Source organism: Benincasa hispida, chromosome 5, assembly GCF_009727055.1.
Source record: "Benincasa hispida cultivar B227 chromosome 5, ASM972705v1, whole genome shotgun sequence".
NCBI lineage: Eukaryota > Viridiplantae > Streptophyta > Magnoliopsida > Cucurbitales > Cucurbitaceae > Benincasa > Benincasa hispida.
The window spans coordinates 6,520,407-6,543,524 of NC_052353.1; the positions used below are offsets into that span (position 1 = coordinate 6,520,407).

The 23,118-nt window shown below is 33.3% G+C and overlaps 1 protein-coding gene and 1 long non-coding RNA gene across 4 annotated transcripts; both read right to left on the reverse strand.

Annotated features, from left to right (window-relative positions):
- Positions 1 to 12,272: 12,272 nt before the first annotated feature.
- LOC120077654 lies at positions 12,273 to 16,315 on the reverse strand. 3 transcript variants are annotated; one of them, XR_005481804.1, is made up of 3 exons: positions 15,863 to 16,314; positions 13,279 to 13,477; positions 12,273 to 12,587 (listed from the first exon to the last, which is right to left on the reverse strand). It is a non-coding gene; the product is annotated as an uncharacterized LOC120077654 (long non-coding RNA). The 3 variants fall into 3 exon arrangements; XR_005481803.1 differs by lacking the exon at positions 12,273 to 12,587 and adding an exon at positions 12,594 to 13,055 and having other exon boundaries at positions 15,863 to 16,315; XR_005481805.1 differs by lacking the exon at positions 13,279 to 13,477 and having other exon boundaries at positions 15,863 to 16,310.
- A 4,884-nt stretch (positions 16,316 to 21,199) lies between these two features.
- LOC120077598 (chlorophyllase-1) lies at positions 21,200 to 22,853 on the reverse strand. The gene is made up of 2 exons (XM_039031534.1): positions 22,523 to 22,853; positions 21,200 to 22,019 (listed from the first exon to the last, which is right to left on the reverse strand). Exons 1-2 carry the CDS (start codon positions 22,790 to 22,792, stop codon positions 21,327 to 21,329), a joined length of 963 nt encoding a protein of 320 aa, XP_038887462.1. The 5' UTR covers positions 22,793 to 22,853; the 3' UTR covers positions 21,200 to 21,326.
- Between the last annotated feature and the right edge of the window lie 265 nt (positions 22,854 to 23,118).

A 23,118-nucleotide genomic window follows, 5' to 3' on the forward strand; every position in this document is an offset into this window, starting at 1 on the left:
TTTAACATTTTAAAGTCTAGAAATTAAATTGAAATCAAATTTAATACTTAACTACAAGTGTGACATTTTGTATGAATAAATAAGCTTATTGCATAGCGTCACAATCTACTTTGAGATAGTAGATTATGAACCCACTTGTGCAGACAGTAAAGTGGTGACACGTGAGTGTCGACACATCTGGCAAAGATAGAGGACTGAGCGAAGTGCCATGATGTGATCAAGAAGGACAGTACATCATCCAGCACACCAACATAAGTGGGCAAGCATGCCATGTTGAACATTAAGCAAAACGACAAGCAACCATGTCATCGGTGGTATCAATGATAAGCTCATGAGGGCTAGGGTTGGCAATGGGGCTGAAGCGGGGCAGGGCAGGGGGCGATTCCCCATCCTCGTCCCCACGGGGGGTATTTCCCCCAATCCCCACCTCTGTCCCCGCCTTGGTGGGGACGGAGACAAGGATTCCCCGCCAGGGAATTGGGTCCCCGCGACCGAGGACCCAGTTAGAATCCCTGATTTGACCCCATTTCTGATCAAACCAGGGATTCCTAATCCCATTCGTGGTAGGAACCCGACCCTGCAGGAATTTTTGCCAACCGTAGTGGGGCCCAGATGGGGCCTCAGGCCGTGACCTCAGAAGGTGGGGTTTCGTCGCGAGTTTGGACAAGCGGCTCTAGAGTTAAATGCATATTGATAAAATATATAAGCACGTCGAATTTCATGTCAACCGGAGTTCAAACGGGTGCTCTACATTGGTGAGTGACCATTCGCACATTTCATATACATGGGTGGCAAAGATATGTTCAGAATGCACTATAGGGGGAGGCATGATGTTAGCTCTCCACCACTCTTGGGCCTTGTGGCCTAAGTGAGCTATCTTATGGTACATGTGTGTGTCATGGCGGGGGCGAGCGTTACAAGACAAGTTTCTTTGGTGTCTTTTATCGAGAATGGGATCTCATGGACAGTATCAAACGGCACGAGTGTGCCGGAATTGTGCCTTTTTCCATGGGCTAAAGACTCGATGTAACATCTAGTATGCCGTTTTGATTCGACAAAGACTCGGAAGAGTCTAAGTCTCGATTATGTTTGGAAAGTCCCAAGTTAGATTGTTGCCCATGGGTCGGTTGATGATGGTTCTCGATAAGCATACCCGAATAGGAGAGAGAAAGTTGATGACATTCCGATACTCGAAATGGCATCCTAAAGCATCCGTAGGACTCGATAGTTCTCAATTGGCCCGATACTTGCTCGAGTTGTCTTGATAAGCATTGTAATGGCCTAGTAAAGCCTGGTAGATGACCATTAGGCCAGTAGAAGCCCAGTAGGCACCGAAGAAGGTCAGTAGATCCCAATAAGCATTGTTATGTCCCAAAAAGCCCCGATAAGTGTCTGAATCACCGGTAAGTCTTGGTAAAAGGTTATAAACCTGTTTTGGCCCAATGAGGGGTCAAAACTCATCTGGATGAAGTTTTGAAGCGATGTAGAAGTATAAGGGACGTGTTTTTGGGAACCAAGATGACGAAGAGAGATGCGACATTGTATTTTGATGACTGTAGCCTTATATATGGGCAATGTCTAGCCTTAAGACTTAGCCTAGAGTAAAGACAAGTCGGCTAGAGTCGCACATGAGGGAAAATACACGTACGGGTGACGTGTATGGCTGAATGAAGTTCAGTTCCGCATGAGTTCAGTTTAGTTGAGGATGATATAACGTTGCCTAAGGTCCGAGGAAGTTTTAAAGAGTCGAGCAAAAAATGAATTGGGACTTAAGCATTACTTAAGGCTGACCATGATCACAAGTGAATTATGGTGTCGTACGATTGAAAAAATACGATCGTGACACATAGCATGAGCATGAGAGTATAAACTGATCATATTGCCCACAGGCCCAGCTTTCATAAAATGCCTTTTTGGTGGGTCCCCAAAAGTTGGATATCAAATCCGTCCCACCCATGTTGAAATTTTTGAAATTGCCCTTCCCCTTACAAAATGTAAAATCAACTAAATATTAAAATTATAAAAAGTTACACTTTTTACCCTGTTTGAGTTTAATAGTATTTTACTCCTCGAGTTTTCTAACTTCATATGTAATTGGAAAATTACCCAAAATAACCCTATTTATTTTTCACATTTCAAAAGTAGCACACTTTCTGAATACTCCTTGGAATAGTTTTTCTCGGGCCTTCTCGAGCAAGATCGGGCCCGAGATTGAATTTGAAACATTATGAGTTCAAATCATCCAATCGTTTGAAAGGACGAAAATACTTCTGCTTTAAAAAACCCTTTATACATAGAAATCAATCTAACTTCTCACCTCGCTCAAGATATCCCTACTTTCGCTTTGAAATTTGAAATTTTCCTTCTCCACTGTTATTTGCATCCTGAAGCTTCCTTATTTTAGAGATTTCAATATTTCCTTCTTTAAGTCTATGGTTTCATCTTAAATTAGACTTTGGTTAGGGTTTTAGAGTCTAGGTGAAATATATGAGAAATCTGGATTAGATATTATCTTTTTTTCAATATTTGGTCCTTTTTTATGTATGTTGTCTGTTATTGATGATTTTGTGGATACTTCAAGTTATTTCGATTAAATCTGTTTAAATCTTGGCCGAGATTCGGTGAAGTGGGCCCGTGGATGTGTACCGAGATTAGGTGGAAGACTATTGAGTTTTGGGCATTTTGTATACGATCTTGGGGTAAATGTGACCCGAGGTCGTCCCCGAGATCTTATATAGAATAGGACCAATACCCCAATCTTGTGGCACACTGGTGTAAATGGCCCGAGTTCTTCATTGTTAACACGCGGTCTCAAGCGAGTTTTACACCAAGATTTAAGGCAGATTCTAAATTTATGTGTATGCTTTGTTGTTATTTTGCCTATTTCATTGATGAGTTCCATTTCTGGCTTGTGGTCTGTATGACAGATGGTATTGGTGCCTAAGATCCGTACTTTTTACTATTTTTGGGCAAATCTAACTTGTCGTTCTCATTTGGCTAAAAAAAATCTCGAATATTAAAAATAATTTAACACCTAGACAGTTGTAAATGTTTAGGTAAACAGTTTTTGGTCATTTTTTGGATGTTAAGTTAGTTTTTAATGGGTGTGTCATTATATTATTTTGGGGAGGCACAAAAGGATGAGGAAGACATCATTGGCTTTAAGTTACTGAGTAAAAAGGTTTCTTTCGATCGAGAGGAGTTTGATATAGTGACGAGTTTGAGATATAGGCCCAAGCGTATAGTTGAGTTTGATATGAATAGAGCTCTTAGGTTTAGGAAGTTGTACTTTAGCAATAGGTTCAATATGAATGGGACTGAGTTGAACAAGGATTTCCCGAATTATGAGTTCGAGTGTGATGAGGATGCGATGAAGATGACTATATTCTATTTCATCGAGTTGGCTATGATGGAAAGGGAATGGAGGCAACACATGGACTGGACCATGTTGGGGTTGATTCATGTATGGGAGGATTATTGTAGATATGGCTAGGGCCACATGATATTTATGAAAACTCTAAGTTGCTTACAAGGAGCACTTAAAAGGAAATTTGCAATGTACAAGAAAGCCTACAAGTAATAAGTCGCCTGAGTCATATATCTTATACGGATTTCTATTTGCTTTTCGGGTTCATGAATTTCGTTTAATCATAATAATATACTTTGACTTTATCATGCACTTACTAATGGTGTTTGCTTTTTGAATTAGTAAGTTTTTCCCCATGGACTGACTGTTGGTTTTTATTCCCTAAAACTCATAGAATGTAAATAATTAATTGTCATCAATAAAGACTAATTGATGTTATTTCAATAAGTTTTATTGATTGTCTTGTATTTGTTTTGTCTTAATAATCCTAAATCCAATAAACTAGCATCCTAAGCTATCATACGGGGATCAATGTTTAAGATACAACTTAAAAGATCTATAGTATAGGGATAAGGCTAGGTACCTTATCCTGGTGACACTACGAATATGATCTACTATGTATTTAATACAAATGTGCAAGTGGAGGTATCTTATGCAATGAGTTTGCATAAGATCAAACCGTGAAATAATACAAGATGGATGGGATTATGAACTATTTAGGTTTCTATTTCAATAGGATGACCTAGGCAACTTAATTTTAATCTTGAATATATTATAAACTCTTATTCACGAGAGATTGTCTTTTCATTTGTATCGGTAATAGTGGCCAGTTCGCCGACTCAATATGTCTACTATTTTGGGGACAAAACCAAGTAGGGGATCTGAGAACATAATAATACAAGATGGATTTCACTCCTTCCTAACTTTAGGGTAAGTAGATGAGTGTTCCCTTTAGTGGTATCTTCGGGACTTGAACAAAGGGTCCTACCCTCTCATTAGTCCGAGAGGGTTTCTATTTAATGGTTGGACCATAAACAAGTTGTTCATTAGAGGAGCACTGGTACTTAAGGATAATGAAGTAACCCTGGCACAACGATAATTTGACCCAGTTGGTGTTACGAACACTCGTGAAGGACTAACTTTTTGTTATTGGTCTATATCCGTGGACACAGAAATATATTTGCAATGAGAAGAGTGTAGCTATGGATCTTTAGTGGAGTGTACCCACAGTTAACTAATATTGATTAATGTGGTTAACAAGTTAGCCAATTAATCTCATATTGTTGGAGCTTCTGATTTGTAGGTCCATGAGATCCCTTTCCTAGCTCGTAAAGGAAATTGAGATAACTATATCTTGAATAGAGTTTAAAATGTTCAAAAATTAAGGAAATAATATAATGTTTAATGATACATTATAATATAAAGTTTACATTTTAATTAAACTTTATAATATAAATTTAATTTTGGATATGATTCAGAATTAATTTATGGGATAATTAAATATTTGAAGGGGTTCAAATGTTAATTTAATATGAATTGGATTCATATTAAAATTATAGATTAAAATTAATGTGTATTAGATGCACATTAAAACTATAGATTATGAGAGAAATAAAATTGAATGTGATTCAAATGTAGGCTAAATTAAATATTTGATATTTAATTTAGTAATTATTTAATTGGAGAATTAAATAATTATTTAATCTAATTTAATTTAATTAATTGAATTAAAATTATAGGTTATGTGAGAAATGTTTCATTTAATTATGATTTAAATGAAATCATTAATTAAATAAGATTTAATTAATTAAATCAAGTTATTTGGTTTATTCAAATCAAATTTTAACTCCCACATAGAGAGTTAACAGAAATGTGGGATGGTTCCCATGTTTCCCTCTCTCTTTGATTAAAACCTGTAAATTTGATGAACGCAAGGATGAATAATAGCTTCATAGAATCGTTCTATTAAAAAAAAAAAAAAAAAAAATACTCTTTCAAAATTCTCCTATCTTTTCCCATATTTTTGGTTTCCACAAACTCACGTACCTTAATTCTAAGAAAATAGGAATGTAGCCTATTGGTGGTGTTTCAAGAAATTCCAATCCAAAGGAGAATTGATCATTTCATCTAAGTCGTCATATGAATGTGAGTATCTATTTCCTTTCTCTATAAAATTATTTCTATCGCACGCTTAACCTGGATTTAAATTACAGTAGGTCTATTTTTTTAAATCTCTGTGATATTCTGAATTCCCAATGTACTGGTATTTCAAAATTTCAAAATTAATTTGGAGTAAGGTTCTATTTTCTTCCGCTGCACTAAGGCTTTGAACCGTGCAATTGATATCAGAGCCAACTCGTTAAATTAATTTAGAATTTTGAAATTTTCACTTGGTTGATGGGTTGAATTGCATTATGAATGTGGTTTGCGAATGAATGTTTATGGTAAATTTTTTGCCATAAATTTACATGTTTGATTAGATCAATTTGTAAAAGTCCCTAAATTTTTGGGCATTTTATCACGTAAATTGAGTCTTTTGTAAGTCTGTTTCTAGAATTAAGGTTGTTTGTGATAAAGATCGAGACCAATTTTTACGAAAATGGATGAACATATCTCAAAATTGCCCATAATCTACTTGTTACGTTTTCGTGAGGGTTAAGGTTTACGAAGCATGCTTGGTGAAGCAGTTTGGGTTGGTGAAACGGTCCAGTTCAGCTGGATTAAAGTTAGTTGGGTCTGGTTCGTGTTGGGTTGGCCTGGTTTCATAAGTTGGTTTGGTCCGGTTCTAGAGCGGCAGAAGTAGTTTTAGGATAAATTTCGCAAAATTTTAGTAATTTATTGCTTTATTTTATCCTAAGGGCCAAATTATCGGTTCATTGCTATTTAAATGCTTTTTGGATGTCATTTAGATAAATCTCATCATAGGTTAAACATATTCATGCATTTTAGTATATTATAAGCGTTATAATGTATGGTAATAATACATGATATATATATATATATATATATATATATATCATGTGTTATTTAATATATTTTGATATGTTAAATATATGAAATTGAAAAAGCATGATGCATGACATTACCTAGGTAATTATAAAGGGTTATATTTGTTAATGTTTTGTGTATCATTGGTTAATTTTCGAGAATTGTTTAATATAAGTGTTATATTAATAAAGTTGAAAATTAATTTTCATTGAGTATGACACATAGTTTAATATAATTGTTATATTAAAGTCATGAAATGCATATAATATGGTTTTCTTATTAATTAGAATTTGATTATTAATCAAATAAACCATAGAAAGTATGATTATAGGACTAATAATTAATTTTGTAATAGTTATAAAATTAAATATTACGAAATTAATATTTAGTAACTATCGACCTATAATAAAGAGTTGCATGCAACATAAAATCTTAGAATTTGAATTAATTTTAAAATGTTTAAATCAATTTAGACCTTAGATCACATTAATTCTAATAAGATTAGAAATAAGTCCTATTGTTTTAATAGATTTAAAATATGACTAATATGACAAACAGGACTTTAGCGCGAATTCTACTGGTGAAGTTCTATCTAGGTTGGGTACTTAAAATGAAGGTTTACAGAATATCCCCTACCTGGGAACTAACCCGGAATTTGAGTTGAATTAACTTTACTCCTGTTAGCATTCAATGTCACTAGGTTAATTAAATGGTTTAATTCACCTTGAATATTAGAGTAAAGACCTTATTATAAGAGTTATAGTAGGCTTAGACTTAGATAGATTCATTAGTCGGAATTTAACTAAGTGTTATAAAACCTTAAAATGGTAGAACACTTTAGTGGGAGAAAAATGGTATATGGGATATATCAATTTTTAACTCTCACATCTCTAAAAGTTCACACCGTGAGATCCATGCTCGGCTTCGTGTCGCCTTAGGTGTGGCGTGTAAACTCTTAAACTTGTTTTTACTAATTAATTATGTTTAGCCCTCCAAATTAATATGGAAATATAATGAGTATGTATGTGATGTAAAAGAAGAAGGAAAATTTTCTAAATATTGAAGAGGAGTGCTCTCGAATAGTTAAGGAGCAGTTAACACTTAGTAAGAATTGAGAGTTGAATGCAAAGGAGAGTTAGGCGTGAAGCCAAGCCAAAGGAAGGAAAAAAATTTCTAAGTGTTAGAATGTGATGCTCTCAGCTCTTGGGTGAGATGGAGAGGAACTAATACTTAGGAAAAAAAAACAAAGAGCCTCATGCGAAGTCATGTCAAGTTATGCGGCCAGTCTTTCCTATTGGGTTTCATGCCCTAAAACTCGCAGATAGTAAAGGTTATTAATTAATCGTCATCAATAAAGAGTTATAGGTGTTAATTCAATAAAAGTTATTGTTTGTATTGTTGTCTAGATTGTCTTAATAACCCTAAATCCAATAAACTAACATCAAATGTTGTCTTATGAGTCTTGAACTGTATGTGGAGACATACAGGGATCAATGTTCAAGATACAACCTAAAGAGTCTATAGGATAAGGCTAGATACCTTATCCTAGTAACACTGGATACAACCCACTTTGTATTTGATACGAACGTAATAACCCAACGCGTTTGTGTAGGTGACATACGAGTGGGGGTATCCTATACAATAAGTTTGTATAAGACTGGACTGCGAAATAGTAACTACTAGATGCAATTTCGTCGACTAGTTAGGTTTCTATATCAATAGGATAACCTAGACGACTTAGTCTTAATCCTGAGTATGTTATGCACTCCTGTTCACGAGGGATTGTCCTTTGATTTGCATGGGTAAGGGTGGCCAGATCGCTGACCCAATATGCCTACCATTTTGGGGACAAGTCCAAGTGGGGAGCTAGGAACATAATAATACAAGATGGAATTCACTCCTTCCTGCCTTAAGGGTAAGTAAATGAGTGTTCCCTTAAGTATTATCTACGAGACTTAAACAAAGGACTCTATCCTTTCGTTGACCTTAGAGAGGTTTTTGTTTCTTGGTTGAACCATAAATAGGTTATTCATTAGAGGAGCACTGGTACTTAAAGAGTCAAAGGTAACCCAAAGGTAAAACGGTAATTTGACCCAATTGGAGTTACGAACACTCTTGAAGGACTAACTTGTTGGTATTGATCTATATTCGTGGACACATAAATATATTTGTGGTGAGAAAAGTGCAGTTGTGAGTCTTTAGTGGGATGTACCCATAGTTAACAGATATTGATTAATTTGGTTAATGAGTTTAGCCAATTAATCTCATATTGTTGGAGCTTCTGATCTACAGATCCACCAGGTCCCATCGTTAGTTCACTAAAGAATATTTAAAAGGGATAATTTGAATTGTTCAAATTAATTTAAGAAAACTATATATTAATGTGATTAATATATAATTAATTACGGATATGATCTATAATTAAATTCTAAAGTAATATTTGAATAAGATTCAAATTAATTAATTCAAGTGAATTAGATTCACAAAGAATTAATTAATAGGGAGGTTTTGCACACATACGTGGGATGTATATGATAATTAAATATATATATATTAAATTGGGTTTAATGTATAAATAGTTATTTAATTATTGTGCAAATTAAAATTAAATAAGTGTTATTTAATTGGGCTAATTAATTAATAAGTGTTATTTAATTAAATGAGATAATTAATTAAATAAATATTATTTAATTAATTATAGAAAAGAAAAATATTAGAAAAAGGGTTTGACCCTTCTTTATATAAAGATCTCCCTATGGCCCTTTGAGAATAAACTGAAACAAAGATTCTCATATAGTCTCATGCAGAGAAACTCTGACAATACACAACATCCTACTGTTATTGTGCATAATTTTCTCTGAGCCTTTCTACTCTCCAAAAACCTTATTCTCCTCTCTCTCCCAATAGTTGGATACCACCTATCCCCTATTAGGATCCTAAGAGAATAACGAGGTTACTCTCGTGGTAATGTTTGAGATCGCTCAAGGAGTTATTCATGATCAAGACCGTTTAGAGATCCATTTGTTGGATCCTTAGAGAGGCTTATTCGTGACATTAGGGAATCTACAAAGGTAAGAATCGTTCTAATTTTTTCCATAATGTATGCTAATTTACATGTTTATACATTTTGTTTAGTATAATGATTTTATTTATTGTAAAAATTGAATTGTGGGATGCAAGGCGTTCTCACAAGACGCTTCCGTCGGGAGATTTAATCCCATCAATTGGTATTAGAGCCAATTTCTTACATCTTCATTTCATATTTTTCTAAACAAAATCGATTAGAGGTGGGTTTTCATATTATGCATTATGAATGTTTGCATGTTGGTTTGCAAAATTGGATGTTTTCGATTTTGGCTCTAGGTTACTTTTTAGATTGATTAAATTGTAAGAGCTCGTTGTATTTTTTAGCATTTTATTTCTTGCTTCAAGTCTGTAAGTCTGTGTCAATCGATAGAGTAATGATTGCTGAAGAGATTGGGAAGAAATGGAAGTGTTCGAGGCAAGTTCAGAGCCAAAAATATGGAGGATAGCAGCAATCTGCCGCTCAGCGTTGCAGCGCTGCTATCTCAGCAGTGCTATGTTGCAAGGCAGAGGCAAAGCACTACAGTTACAGCGTTGCAATGCTGCCCACAGCGTTACAATGCTCCAAGGATTGACGAAATGATATGGTGCACGCAAGACGAGTTCAACTGTTGCTTTTAACCTAATTTCTTATGTAGTTTTTTTATATTTAATTAATTAAATTAATCATTGCAACATATTTCTTTAAAACTTAGAAGATTTCTCTCTGATTATCTAGAGATCAATGCATTGCCAATTGTAAATTTTGTTCCTCTAATTAAATTTGTAGAACCTGATATTGTACTGACATTGACTTCCAACATTGTCAATTTGGAAAAATATTTTTTATTTATAAGTAATGTGTACGTAGTTGCACTGTCTGCCAAATATATATCTTCTAATCTCAATTTTTAATCACCCAACATATGAAAATGATTCATGTTTCTTTATTAAAAGCAAATAATTACAATAAGAAAAACAACACTTGGAATATAAAAAAGTTAATATTTATTAAAAAAAAACATGAAGATAGATAAAAAAAATTAATTAATTAAATTAAAAAGAAACAACAACAACATTAAGTCTAGATATTCTCAAAATCAAAAGAAACATTTGATGTTTCATCAACTATGCCAATCCTTTCTTCAAATTCAAATAAGTCTGTCACATCCAAATTTGTCATATTGGATGGGTCAAATATGTCATTATCCTAGTATGCAAAATTTTCTTCCACAATTTTTCCATTTTCCTTTCGGGAGGTTTGATAGAGATCAACTAAGTGTTTTGACATACGACAGATATGTGACCAATGCCCAATCATTCTGTATCGGATGCATTTATTTTCAACACTTTTTGAACTCTTATCCTATGGAGTTTTTCCTTTATGATCATCATTCTATGTGGTTCTTTTGAAATTTGAATGATTAGAACGGCCACCACGAAAATAATAATTATTTCTTCCTCTGCCACAGTCACAACCTTGACCATGACTACAACTTCGACCACAGTTATTAACATTTATAACATTCACTTTTAGGAATAGTGTTGTTCCGATTGGTCAAGATTCGTGGCATTTCATCAACAGGTTGTTATTTTGTTCGGTCACGGGAAGACATAAAATTAGTTCAGAATATTTCTTAAAACCTTTCTCTTGATATTGTTGCTGCAGAAGCATATTCGATACATGAAAATGAAGAATATGTCTTCTCTAACATATCAGCATCAGTAATTTTCTCTCCACATAACAACAATTTTGAATTGATTTTAAATAATGTGGAATTATAATCACTTACTGATTTGAAATCTTGTACTCTCAAATGCATCCACTCATAACAAGTTTTAGGAAGGATAACTATATTTTTATGATAATACCTATCTTTCAAATTTTTCTACAAAATACAAGGATCTTTTATTGTAAGATACTTCATTTTCAATCCCTCGTGGCATTTTCAATCCTTCATGGAGATGATGACGAAGGAAAATCATAATTTTTGCTTTATCTTAACTGGATGTTGCATTTTCTTCTTTAATTGTTTCCCCAAGGTTCATAGCATCCAAGTAGATTTCGACATCGAGTACCCATGACAAATAATTATTGTCATTAATGTCAAGGGCTACAAATTCTAACTTCGTAAGGTTTGTCATGGCAACACTATCATCAAACATTGTATTTATATTAGAAATTTAATATGTACTAAATATGAAAAATAATATTTAATTTATAATTATAATAAAGAGGAAAAAACCGACCTAACTTTAGGACCTACCTTCAGCAAGGAAAGCGACAGGAGCTCGTGTTGATAACGTATTGTGAAATTGAGGAGCATAACGGGAATACAGATAGAGAGAAAATATAATATAATAATATACAAGTATAATAATAATAAATCAACAAAATATAATATGAGAAATATGAGAAAATTATGCAAATAGAAAATATGAGAATGGAATTTGGAGTGGTATTTCTCACTAATGTTGTGTGTTCTTAACCACCAAATGTCACTATTTATAGGCAATTTGACAAGTAGGATTTGGTTTAACGTAGATACCAAACATCAATGATTACAAAATACGTGGACAACACAAAGATTGATACATGGTTTTTTAGAACACTAAGCATTGGGCATCAATTTTTATAATATTTATAACATAAAATTATTTATGCCTCCCAACGTAAATCAAAACTTTTTAAACATAAAAATTGTATTCATAATGAAATTTTTATTTATACATAGAAGAAAATTAAAGCTAGGAAAATCGTCAAAAATAGAACTCAAATTTTTTTTCACATTTTACAAATAGCACACCTTTTTTCCAATTGTTTTAATTGCTCATCTCGTGCAGCACACCCATATTAAGATCTAAACAAAAATTAAACTTAAACAATGAATTCAAACCAATTGTAATGACACAACTTCTCTAAATCGTTAACTAGGTCATTACACTATGCATGAATTTTTTTTTTAAAAAAAAAAAAATCTAATTGATCATTTTGATGTAAAACAAGTAAAAGAACATTTAAATTTTAAATTTCAAAACTAAATAGTTCTCAATTGAAACATCCGAAACAAAATGAAAACATAAACTTAAGTGGAAGCATCATCTCCAGTCCCATGGTACTGTCAATCAATCTCCTCATCAAGCGCCTCTGACACGTTCTTTGTCTTGCCTGAAAACATAACATAAGAAAGGATGAGTATAATTCCCCAATAAGTAACCCTACTACTTGGGTCAGACTATGCATTCATGTCCAATAAACACAGTCGTACTAGTGGGACATGCATACATCAACTAATCATGACTGACAATATAGAGAACAATTTAACACATCTTAACACAAATCTGGTGGCTCAAAGGCTCACAGAATAATATGAAAGTGGATTCGTCGATGAAACTATAACATGATGATGAAATTGTCAGTTCACGAAGCTATAGTGAACTTTTCGGTCCATGAAGCTATAATATATGGTCAACCTGTCGATCTGGAGTTGTAACATGGTAGTGAACTCGTCAGTCCATGAAGCTGTAAAATGGTAGTGAACTCATCAATCCATGAAGCTGTAACATGATAGTGAGCCAGTTGGTCCACAGAGTTGTAACATGGTAATGCTAGGAGAGTAAATCGTCACCTAGTTTACTTAACATATAACATTCAATCAATAACTCCCACAACATAAATCATTGTACATATCATATGAAGGAAATCTAAACATAGAGATCCAATTATCGGAAGCGGATCGTTCCAAATCCCATTAAGAAAGAACACAAACAATTACAATCTAAAGGGAAATGATTATGCATAAACAAAAAATGACAGCATGCTTCTTTAAAAGACTGAACAAGGGATAGAGTATGCAAACCTTTGAATAACCTTTCTTCAAGTATCCCTCGATCATTCAACAACACGAACTCAAATGCAACGATCAGAACTCGATCTTAACGAATATCCGAATGAACCTCGAACCCAATCGAATCCAACTCAATCCTCGAACGGAACTAGAACACCACCACAGTGGTTATCTTGGTATTCTTGATGTGAGAATCTAGGAGTTATGGGCTCTGTATGATTTTGGATTGAGGAAAGCAGGAGGTAGACGATCGAGTAAGTGGGAGATGAAGCCTATCGTATAGACTAGATACTCGATCGTTTAGAAAGATGAAGCCTATCGTATAGACTTTACTAATTGATCATGTAGCAATGAGTAAACAAGTAACAATCGTATAGTAAACTCGTAACTCGATCGTGTATGCTCTCTATGCTATCGTTCAGTAAAACCCTTTTACATGATAGCCTTTTGTGAGATTAATCTGAGTGAAAAAACAACTTACTGATTGAGAAAACAATTTTCCTTTTACCTCACAATTACCATAAAACTTCCAAAAACTTCCCACTCAATTTGATTATTAGAGTAAAAGAATAATTAACTATCATATAATTAATATGTTATAAAAAAATATAATAACCAATTTATCATATTATATTTATAACCTATAGTTTTAATATTTCATCATATGAAACATATAAACCATAGTTCTTTTTCTATTTTATGGTATTTAATATAGATTATAGTTATATTAATTCCTCCAATTAATGTATCTAATACGTCAAATAAAGTATATCACATATAATTGAATTTTCTCTTGTTAATTTGAACACTTCAAATTAACCTAAATTTTGATTCTCAACTTGAACCCATTGAGCTACCAAGGGGACCTCATGGACTTGTAACTTGAAGCTCCAACGGTACGTGAATAACTGATTAAACTCTTTAATCACGAGATCCACCATCTGTTAACTGTTGGTCATTCCACTAAAGACCAACAGCTACACTCTTCGCACTACAGATATATTTCTGTGTCCATATAACCAACCAACAGTGCGATGACCCTTCACAAATCGCTTGTAAGTACAACTGGGTCAATTCACTATTTTTCCCTGTGTAGTTACATCTAACTTCTTAAGTACCACTGATTTCTCTAATGAATAATAAGTCGTAGTCCTACTATGACTAAGTCTTCTCGAGCCAGGAGAGTGTGTAGCCACTATGTTCAAGACCCGGAATCAGCCCTTAAGGGAGCAATTTATCTATTTACCCCTACTTTGGGGAAGGAGTGAATTCCGTCTTGTGTAGCTGAATTCCCAACTCCCCAATCAAACGAATCCCCAGTATAGTAGGCTTGTTGAATTGGCAATCTAACCACTCTCACCCATACAAATCAAAGGACCACCTCATGAGCAGGAGTTCCCAATTCACTCAAGATTAAGATCATGTTACCTATGGTCATTCTAGTGAAATGTAAGTCTCAATTATCAACAGCGTTATATAAAGAGACTAATCATTTTGTGGTCCAGACTTATACAAAATCTTTGTATAGGATATCCCACTCGTATGTCTCCACCTGAATGGACAAGATCATACTATTTGTAGCACTTTACAACACTTGTAACATCTACAAAATGGGTCATATACATAGTGTCAACAGGATAAGGTATCCCTCCTTTATCCATCTATTACAGACCATTTAGGTTATTACTTAGGCATGATCCACTTGTATGTCTCCACATACATGTTTAAATTACATGAAATAACCACGGATCTTAGTTTATTGGATTTGAGTAAATGCTTATAAAATAACATTTATTTTATTAATAACAATATGTTCTCAAAGTGTTTATAAACTACGAAACTATCAGGAGAATTAGGACACAAATTCCAACATCATATGGTACAGTCATGCTCATACATTCTCTTTAATCATGCGAAACTTTTAGGTAGTCTTAGAGAAGTCAACATTAACATTCTAATTTCATCGTCCGGCACAAAGGCATTCCAATAGAAAGATTTAAACATAACATGTCATATGCAAATATTATTATGCTCATGTAACTTTTGTAATTATATCAATCTTTCTATATCTACTGGGAAAACCAATCATGTCATACTATCTATGTCGCCTGACAAAAGGGTGATTCCAGTAGTAAAATTACTTACCACGAAATCTAACCCAATTAATTTGATCTCCTTCTTATCCTAACTGAAATCTTGAACCAATCTTTTAGTACAAACCATAACCAAATTCGAATTCAACCTTTAGAACATAATTCCAAACATAATCTCATTCTAAAAAGTCTTTAAAACACTTACCCAACTTTCCTTGCTTCAAAACTAACTTTAATCATCCAATAATTCCTTGAATCTAAGTCGACAATAAATTAAGAACTAGAAACCCAAATTCTAGCAACTTCTGAAAACTTAGAAAGGTTTTAGAACCTTAATACTTATCAAGAACGTGCCAAAATGCTTCGAATCTTGCCAGACGGTCTAGCAACCATAAACACCTTAAAATTATAATCTAACACCCAAATCATTGTGGGTAACATCAATTTCATACCAAAATTTGATGGGTATTAAAAAACTAACTAAGAAGCTCAAGAAAACTCACCAAATCTTGAAGAAGAAACCTTTACTCATAAAATCCAAATAATTCGGCAATGATGGTGCAAACCTCCAACGGCTAAGGGGAGTTGGCAGCGATCGACGATTTGACAACAAATGATGACCGATGTGAGTGAGGGATGGTCGGTGGTGGAGCTACAGTGCAAAACCCAGGTGTTAGAAAGAGATACTTAAGGGTTGATGCTGGAGTTACTGTGCAAAACCCAGGTGTTAGAGAGGGACTTAAGGGAGATGAACATTCATCGGTATTGCATGTTGACTACTAGTGAGGTTGGGCGGCACGGACGAAATCATGGCAGGAGACATGTTAATGATCAGGGGCGAACAACGGCCGGTATGTGCTACAGTGATGAACAAAAAAAGGGGGAAAACTTAGGTGCAGCTGGGTTGCACTCATCTTTTGTGCAGCCTAACTGTCATCCAATTGAAACGTACCATGTGGCACTTTTTCTTTTCTAAACATATATATATTGTATGGTAAAGAAAATGGAGCATGGTGGTTAGGACACTTAATCATTGCTCAAAAAAATCTTGAAGAGAGAGAAACTCCCGGAAAATTTGTACGAATGGGTCAAATTTTGAGGCCCACTCGAAATTTGACTCAACTTTAAAAAACACTCGAATTTTGGTCTTCTCATGACGTCAGCCACGTGTGAAATGTCCGTTTAGTCCCCAAAAGCTCGATGTCGTATACGCATCAAAGATTCTCATTCATTCATCTCGTTTTGGACTCATTCCTTCCTCTCGTTCTTCATTGGACATATCCAACATTTTAAATTTTAAATTTTAGTCATTGGCTTCTTCTTCCTCTTCGTCTTCTTCTTTCTCTTTCTTTTACCTTTCTTTTTCTTCTTCTTTCTTCTTCTTTCTTCTTCTTTCTTCTTCTGGCTTTCTTTTCTTCTTTTTGAATTCAAATGAAGGAAAAAACTACAAAATTGATGAGGAAAAGTTAGAGGAAGAAATAAAAGGAAGAAGCGAGAAGAAGAATCAAGAGGAAGAATTTAAAAGAAGGAAAAAAATGATGGAGAACAACGTGAATTGGGGAACGAGATGAAGGAGCAAGAGGAACGAAATGAAGGAACGAGAGGAAAGAGCATGAAATCTGTGTTGTCTCTGACCCCGTGCACGTTTTAGGGTTAAAACGACACTTTTGCACGCGACTGACGTCATCAGGAAGCCAATTTTCAAGCGTTTTTTAAAGATGGGTCAAATTTCGAGTGTGCCTCAAAATTTGACCCATCCATACAAATTTTCCAAACTCCAACAGGATCGTGTGTGGCTAAAATTAAAATTGAAGACCCTTTTTTTTCCTTAACCCGTGTCTTCTTCTCTTCCTTTGCATATATGTAAATGTTATAAATAAATCTAGGCCTAAATATCCTTTACCATTTTTTTCTGGTCCAAATTCCAAATTTCCTATCTATTAATTAACTCGATGACGCTTTAAATCTTACCTCAATTTAAATTCAATTTAATTGTCTCCAACAAACTAATCTAAATAAATTAATTATCCTTTCAGATATCCTCAAATTTGGTTCCAAAGATTTCAAAATTAAAGGAAACAAATTCCAAATTATCTTTCCAAAATAACTTAATGTTAAATTGGCGGAAGATAAATCTCAAATGACTCAAAACATCCCATTATCTCAAATCTTTTAACAAATTAACTCCAAAATCTCTAAATCACTTATCAAATAAGTTTCAATTAATCAACTTCTCAAATTTCTTAATTTTGACTCCAAAAACTAAAATTAGAAGGAATATAAAATCCAAGGGGCGTAACGCATGACTGGAAACTTAAGCTTAGGAGATTAAGCTGAGAAGTTTAGGTAGTTTGAGTTTAAGAAAACTATATTTGGAGTGCAGGTTTTGGAAATCGGTTAAAAAGCCTGTGTTTGAAGTGCAGGCTTAAGTAGTATGGGAATAAAGTGAAAATTTATAAATCTTTAGTTTGTGAAATATTTTCTTGTATTTAACCACTTGCCAGATTTTACATTAGTTTAAATTTGTCATCTTAATTATTTTAATATAGTTAAGTTTAAAATAAATTAAAAAATTTAGAATAATATTTTTAAAAAAAAATTGAAATAGAGATTTTGATTAATGTTGTAATTTTATTTAATCTATTGTTTTAATAATTTGATATTTTAATTTTACTAGATTTTGAAATAGAATTTCATAGACTTTTGTCACTTTAACTAATTTGAAAATAATCATTTTTTACCATTATACGCTAACTTAAAATTTAAATAAACTAGTATTTTAATATTAAATTTAATTAATGAAAAACTATATATTTTTTATCAAATTAAATTTGAGGAATAAAAAATTATAAATTTTGAGTTTTAGTTTTTATTTGGTCGCTAAGTTGTTTTAAACATTTTAAACCTTTAGATTTTAAGTCTTCGAGCTAGTTAAATTGACCGACGAAAAAAAATGAGAATGATATTAAATTAAATTAGGGTTTTCTACACATATAGCCCAAATAAATATACCTATATAATTGCAGTCTAATGACGTATTTGGAATGACTTAGAAAAAAAATATCTTTAAAAAATTCATTTTTATTCAAACACTTTAGATAAAAACTCCTTAAAATAATAAAAAAATACACATGTATTGAAATTCTTTCTTAAAAGTATTTTTATATACAAATTTATCTAGTTTGTTATATATTAAGAGTGTTTTTATTAATATTTTTTAAGATTAGTCAATGGTGGTCGGAGTCGACCAGTGGCAACCGAAGGTTGACCGATGACGGTCATCGAGGTGGCCGCCAAAGTTGGTCGACGGCGTTCGTCGGGAGTGGCGGCTAGAGTTGGCCGATGGCAGTCTCTGGAGATGGCTGCCAAAAGGTGGCGACTAGAGTTGGCCAGGGCGACCACTAGAGGGTGACAGTCGGAGTTGATCAAGTAAATAGCCAAAATGGTCTATAGTATACGAATAAGGTTGGGTACCTTATTCTGGTAACGCTATCGGATGCGGCCCAATTTGTTGTAAAGTGCTATAAACGAAGTGATCCTGATTCGTTTATGTATTGACATGAGGAATGGGGGCGTCCTATGCAATGAGTTTGTATAAGATCAGACCAAAAATTAAGTTAATCTTACTTTATAATGTTGTTTATTGTTTAAGACGGACTATTTTAAAGCGATGACCTAGGTAACTTGACAAGCTAACTATGAATTCATGTTTATTCGGGATTATCATTAGATTTGCATGAATCATGGTTGGCTCAACAGCGTCGGCTGAAGCCTCCCATTTCAGGGGTAAGACTGGGTAGATAACTGGGGACATAAGGTGCAAGACAGAATTCACTCCTACCCGTTTTTAGAGATAGTAGAAAGGTTGTTCCAAATGCTGACTTTGGGTCTTAAACAAGGGGTCCCACCCTCTTATTGGCCCGATAGGGACTCGGTTTAGTGATTGGATCACAAACCAATTGTTCATTAGAGGATAAGTGGGGCTTAAGAAGCTAGATGTAATCTCGGGGTAAAACAGCTTTTGACCCAGCCGTTATTACGAACAACCTGTGAAGGGTTAATTTACAAATCATGGTTATATCGAGTGACATAATATATCTACAGTGAGGGGAGTGAAACTACTGAGCTTTAGTGGAGTGACCCGGTAGTTAACGAATAGTGGTTAATTAGGTTAAAGAGTTTAGTTGGTTAACAAAATATACTTAAACTATATACTTTGTGTCAAAAATACCTTTGAACTTTTTTAAAAATTTCAAAAATACCTTTGAGCTTCAAAAATAGTTCAAAAGTACTCTTGTTCTTAGTTTTGGATGAAAACCATTAGTGATTAGTTTCAAAAACACACTTGAACTTTTAAAAAGTTTCAAAAATATCTTTACTGTCAGTACATGAACACAAACCGTTAATACTCTTTTAACATATAGGTTAAATCACTTTTACTTGTTAATAGTCGTTTCAAATATAGTTATCATTAACTTTTAAATGTTGCATTAAAACTCTTAAAGGCATGTGTGGGAGTGATGTAAAAATAGTTAAAATCACTTTTACATTTTTAGAATAGCTCTAAAACGTGTTTTTTAATCCTTTAAAACCAATATTGATGATATGAAAATTGCAAAAACGTATAAATTTTTGAATGACTAAAAGTGTAAATATGACAAAAATGATTTTTAACAATTTAAAAACCACTCATGAACATACACTTAGCCTTGCAAAAAAAAAAAAAGTTTTAAAATGCACCCATACCTTTAGTATAATGATCAATTTGTTTGAAGTTTTCTTGAGTTCGAAAAGAATCGAGTTTAAAACAAATTATATAGATAAATTCTTTTTTTTCTACTTTGATAATCTTATTTTGCTCTAATCTGTCTAATTCTTACACCAATTTTGTCACAATAAAATATAAACCATAACTTTAAATTAAAACATAAGATCCCACAAGACTCTAAAAACAAAAACAATCTTCCCTTATAGCAAAACACAAAAAGAACGTATTTGATTATTAACACACACTCAGGTACTAATATATAATCAAACGGTAAGAGCATTTTTAACTTTTATTTAGTTATTTTTTATTTTTTAAGTAAAGGTACTAATGTAATTTTTGAAAGCTTATTGGTCTTCATACAACGAGGTATTAATGGTTTTTGTTCATATATAAATAGTAATGATATTTTTTAACTTTTCTTTAAGTTTAAGGGTATTTTTGAACTTTTATCTAAGTTTAAGGGTATTTTTGAACTTTTATTTAAGTTTAAGGGTATGTTTTAATTTTTTTTTAAAATTTAAAGATATTTTTTAAACTTTTTAAAGTTGAAGGATATTTTTTAAATAAAACACTAACGGTTTCCATCTAAAACTAACGGTAAGAATATTTTTTTAATTCTTTTTAAAAATTTAAGGATATTCTTTAAAAAAATTTAAAATTAAGGAGCATTTTTTTACCCAAAATGCAAAATTCAAATACATTTTGTATAATTTAGTCAATCCATATTCAACTCTTATTTTATTTCATCTTGAGAATTATTTCTAACTATTTTTCTAAAAGAGAGGGAGGTAATACATGGATTTGAATAGTGTTTACTATTCAAATCTAGACCCAAACAATTAAATACATTATTAAAATCTTTTCAAATATTTAATCAATTTAAATCTACCTACAATTAATTATCTCTTAATGATTTTAAATTGACTCCAAAATTCGAAAATCAAACGACCAATAATTTAAGATAATTATTTAAAATTTATTTGACCTAGGGATATTATATTTATCCAGTTATTGATCATTATTTTACGTAATTTCAAATCTTACATAATCTTTCTCCCAAATCCTATGTAAATATTCGTTGAACTCTGCATTTTATTTAATTTTGAGTATTATTTCTAACAACTTTTCAAAAAGCTGAATATATATGTCACAGAATAATTGAAGTCCAAAAACATTAGAGGTGGGAGAGAATTGGAAATTTATGGAGAGGATGTCGCTTTGTAAATAAGCACCACAGGATTTAGGTCAACAGGAGCAATAGAAGGGTCAACATAAATAGCATTGAGAAAAGATTCATCATTCTCAACAAAAGCCTTCAAAGAAGCAATCACAAGCCCACTGCAGCACTTCCTCATAAGTTCCCTTGGGCCCTTCCCATTCTTACAAGCAATGTTCGTGAAAAGGCCTGTAATCCCAGGCGGGTTGTCGTTCAGAATGTCCATGTGGCCGTAGTCCACCGTCACAAAGTGGGCGCATGTGGGCTTACACTTTTTGAAAAACGCAACGTGGTTGAAGCCCTTGGGGGCGCAGGGGCATGTGACCGGGCTCGCCGACATAGGACCCAGCCCGGTCCCAATGACTGTGATGGGTGCGGAAATGTTGAAGGGATCGGAGATGGGGTTCAGGATGTGGGGCTCGGGCTGGAAGCATTTGGTTCCGGCGACTGGGTCGATGCCGATCACGGCGGAGAAGGGGAGGGAAGGGCGGCCGTAGCCTAAGGCTAAGGAGAAAGCTGTTTTGCCACCTCGGCTGTGGCCTACTAGACTTAGCTTTGAAATATCTCCTTTCACGTTGGTTGGTAGTAATGGGTCAAGTCCCGACGGCAACCATCCTATCACTTCTGATGCTGACTTTATTTCTTGCATTTCACTTGTGGTTGGCATCACGTACAACTGAAATTACCATCCATTATTGATTAACATATATTTACGTATATATTGCACCCAATAATTATGTATATGTCGCAAAAAAAAAAAAAAAACAATTAAAACTTGAATTACTTTAATTTATCTTTAAGAATATGTGTGTTTAGTCAATTTTTTAGTTTAAAAATAGGTTTAAAACATATCTAAAGTAATTTTTTAAATTATTTTAAATAATTATATATCATTTTAAATTATAATATAACTTTTAAAAGTTGATAAAAAAAAAATTATTAATTTTCACTAAATTGCCAGAAGAAAAAACTCACTCAACTTTGCCCTTGTTTCAAAATAACAAAAAATATTACTCTAAACTTTGAAGTAAACAGTATTTAAAAATTTCTTTTTATGGAAACTAGGACTTGGAAACAAGTATTATGGCAACAAGAATGGCCTAGAAACTATGTGCTTTAATTTTTTTTTGTTGTTGTTAAATTGTGTTGTGGTGATGTAAAATAATTTGTGGGTTTTACCTGTGGGAGAGCAATTACATAGCCATGGGAAGCTATAAGGTTGAGGAGATCAGAGTAGAAGGATCCCATGCAGCAGAAGCCATGAAGGAACAAGATGACAGGATACGAACCTGGGTTAGTGGGTGTGAAGATAAACAATGGCTTTGAAGCTGAAAATATGCCTGTTTTCACAGTAATGGAAGTTACTTCAAATTTTCCTGTTTCAAAAACTGTACTAGGATCCACTGCCATTGAAACTGTCTTCCTCTCTTTCACCTCTACTGTCGCCATTATTGCTCTATACCAATCTCTTAATTTAAGTTCTTGAATGCGCCTAAGTGAAGAGATCAGAGAGGGAGATTCATTTATATACGCAAAATATCTAGTACCATCCCACTATGGACTCCTTTGCCATATTATAATATTAATATCTATAACGGATAGACGATGATATTTTGTTATATTTAAAAATATTATCAATAATTTTATCATTTAAAATAATTACCCTTAAAAATATGTGACTAAAAATAATATATCTCTAAAAGAACTCTATTCTGATACAATTTTAAATCACTGATTGACTCTAAAGCTTGAGTTAAATATTATATTGTCTAACA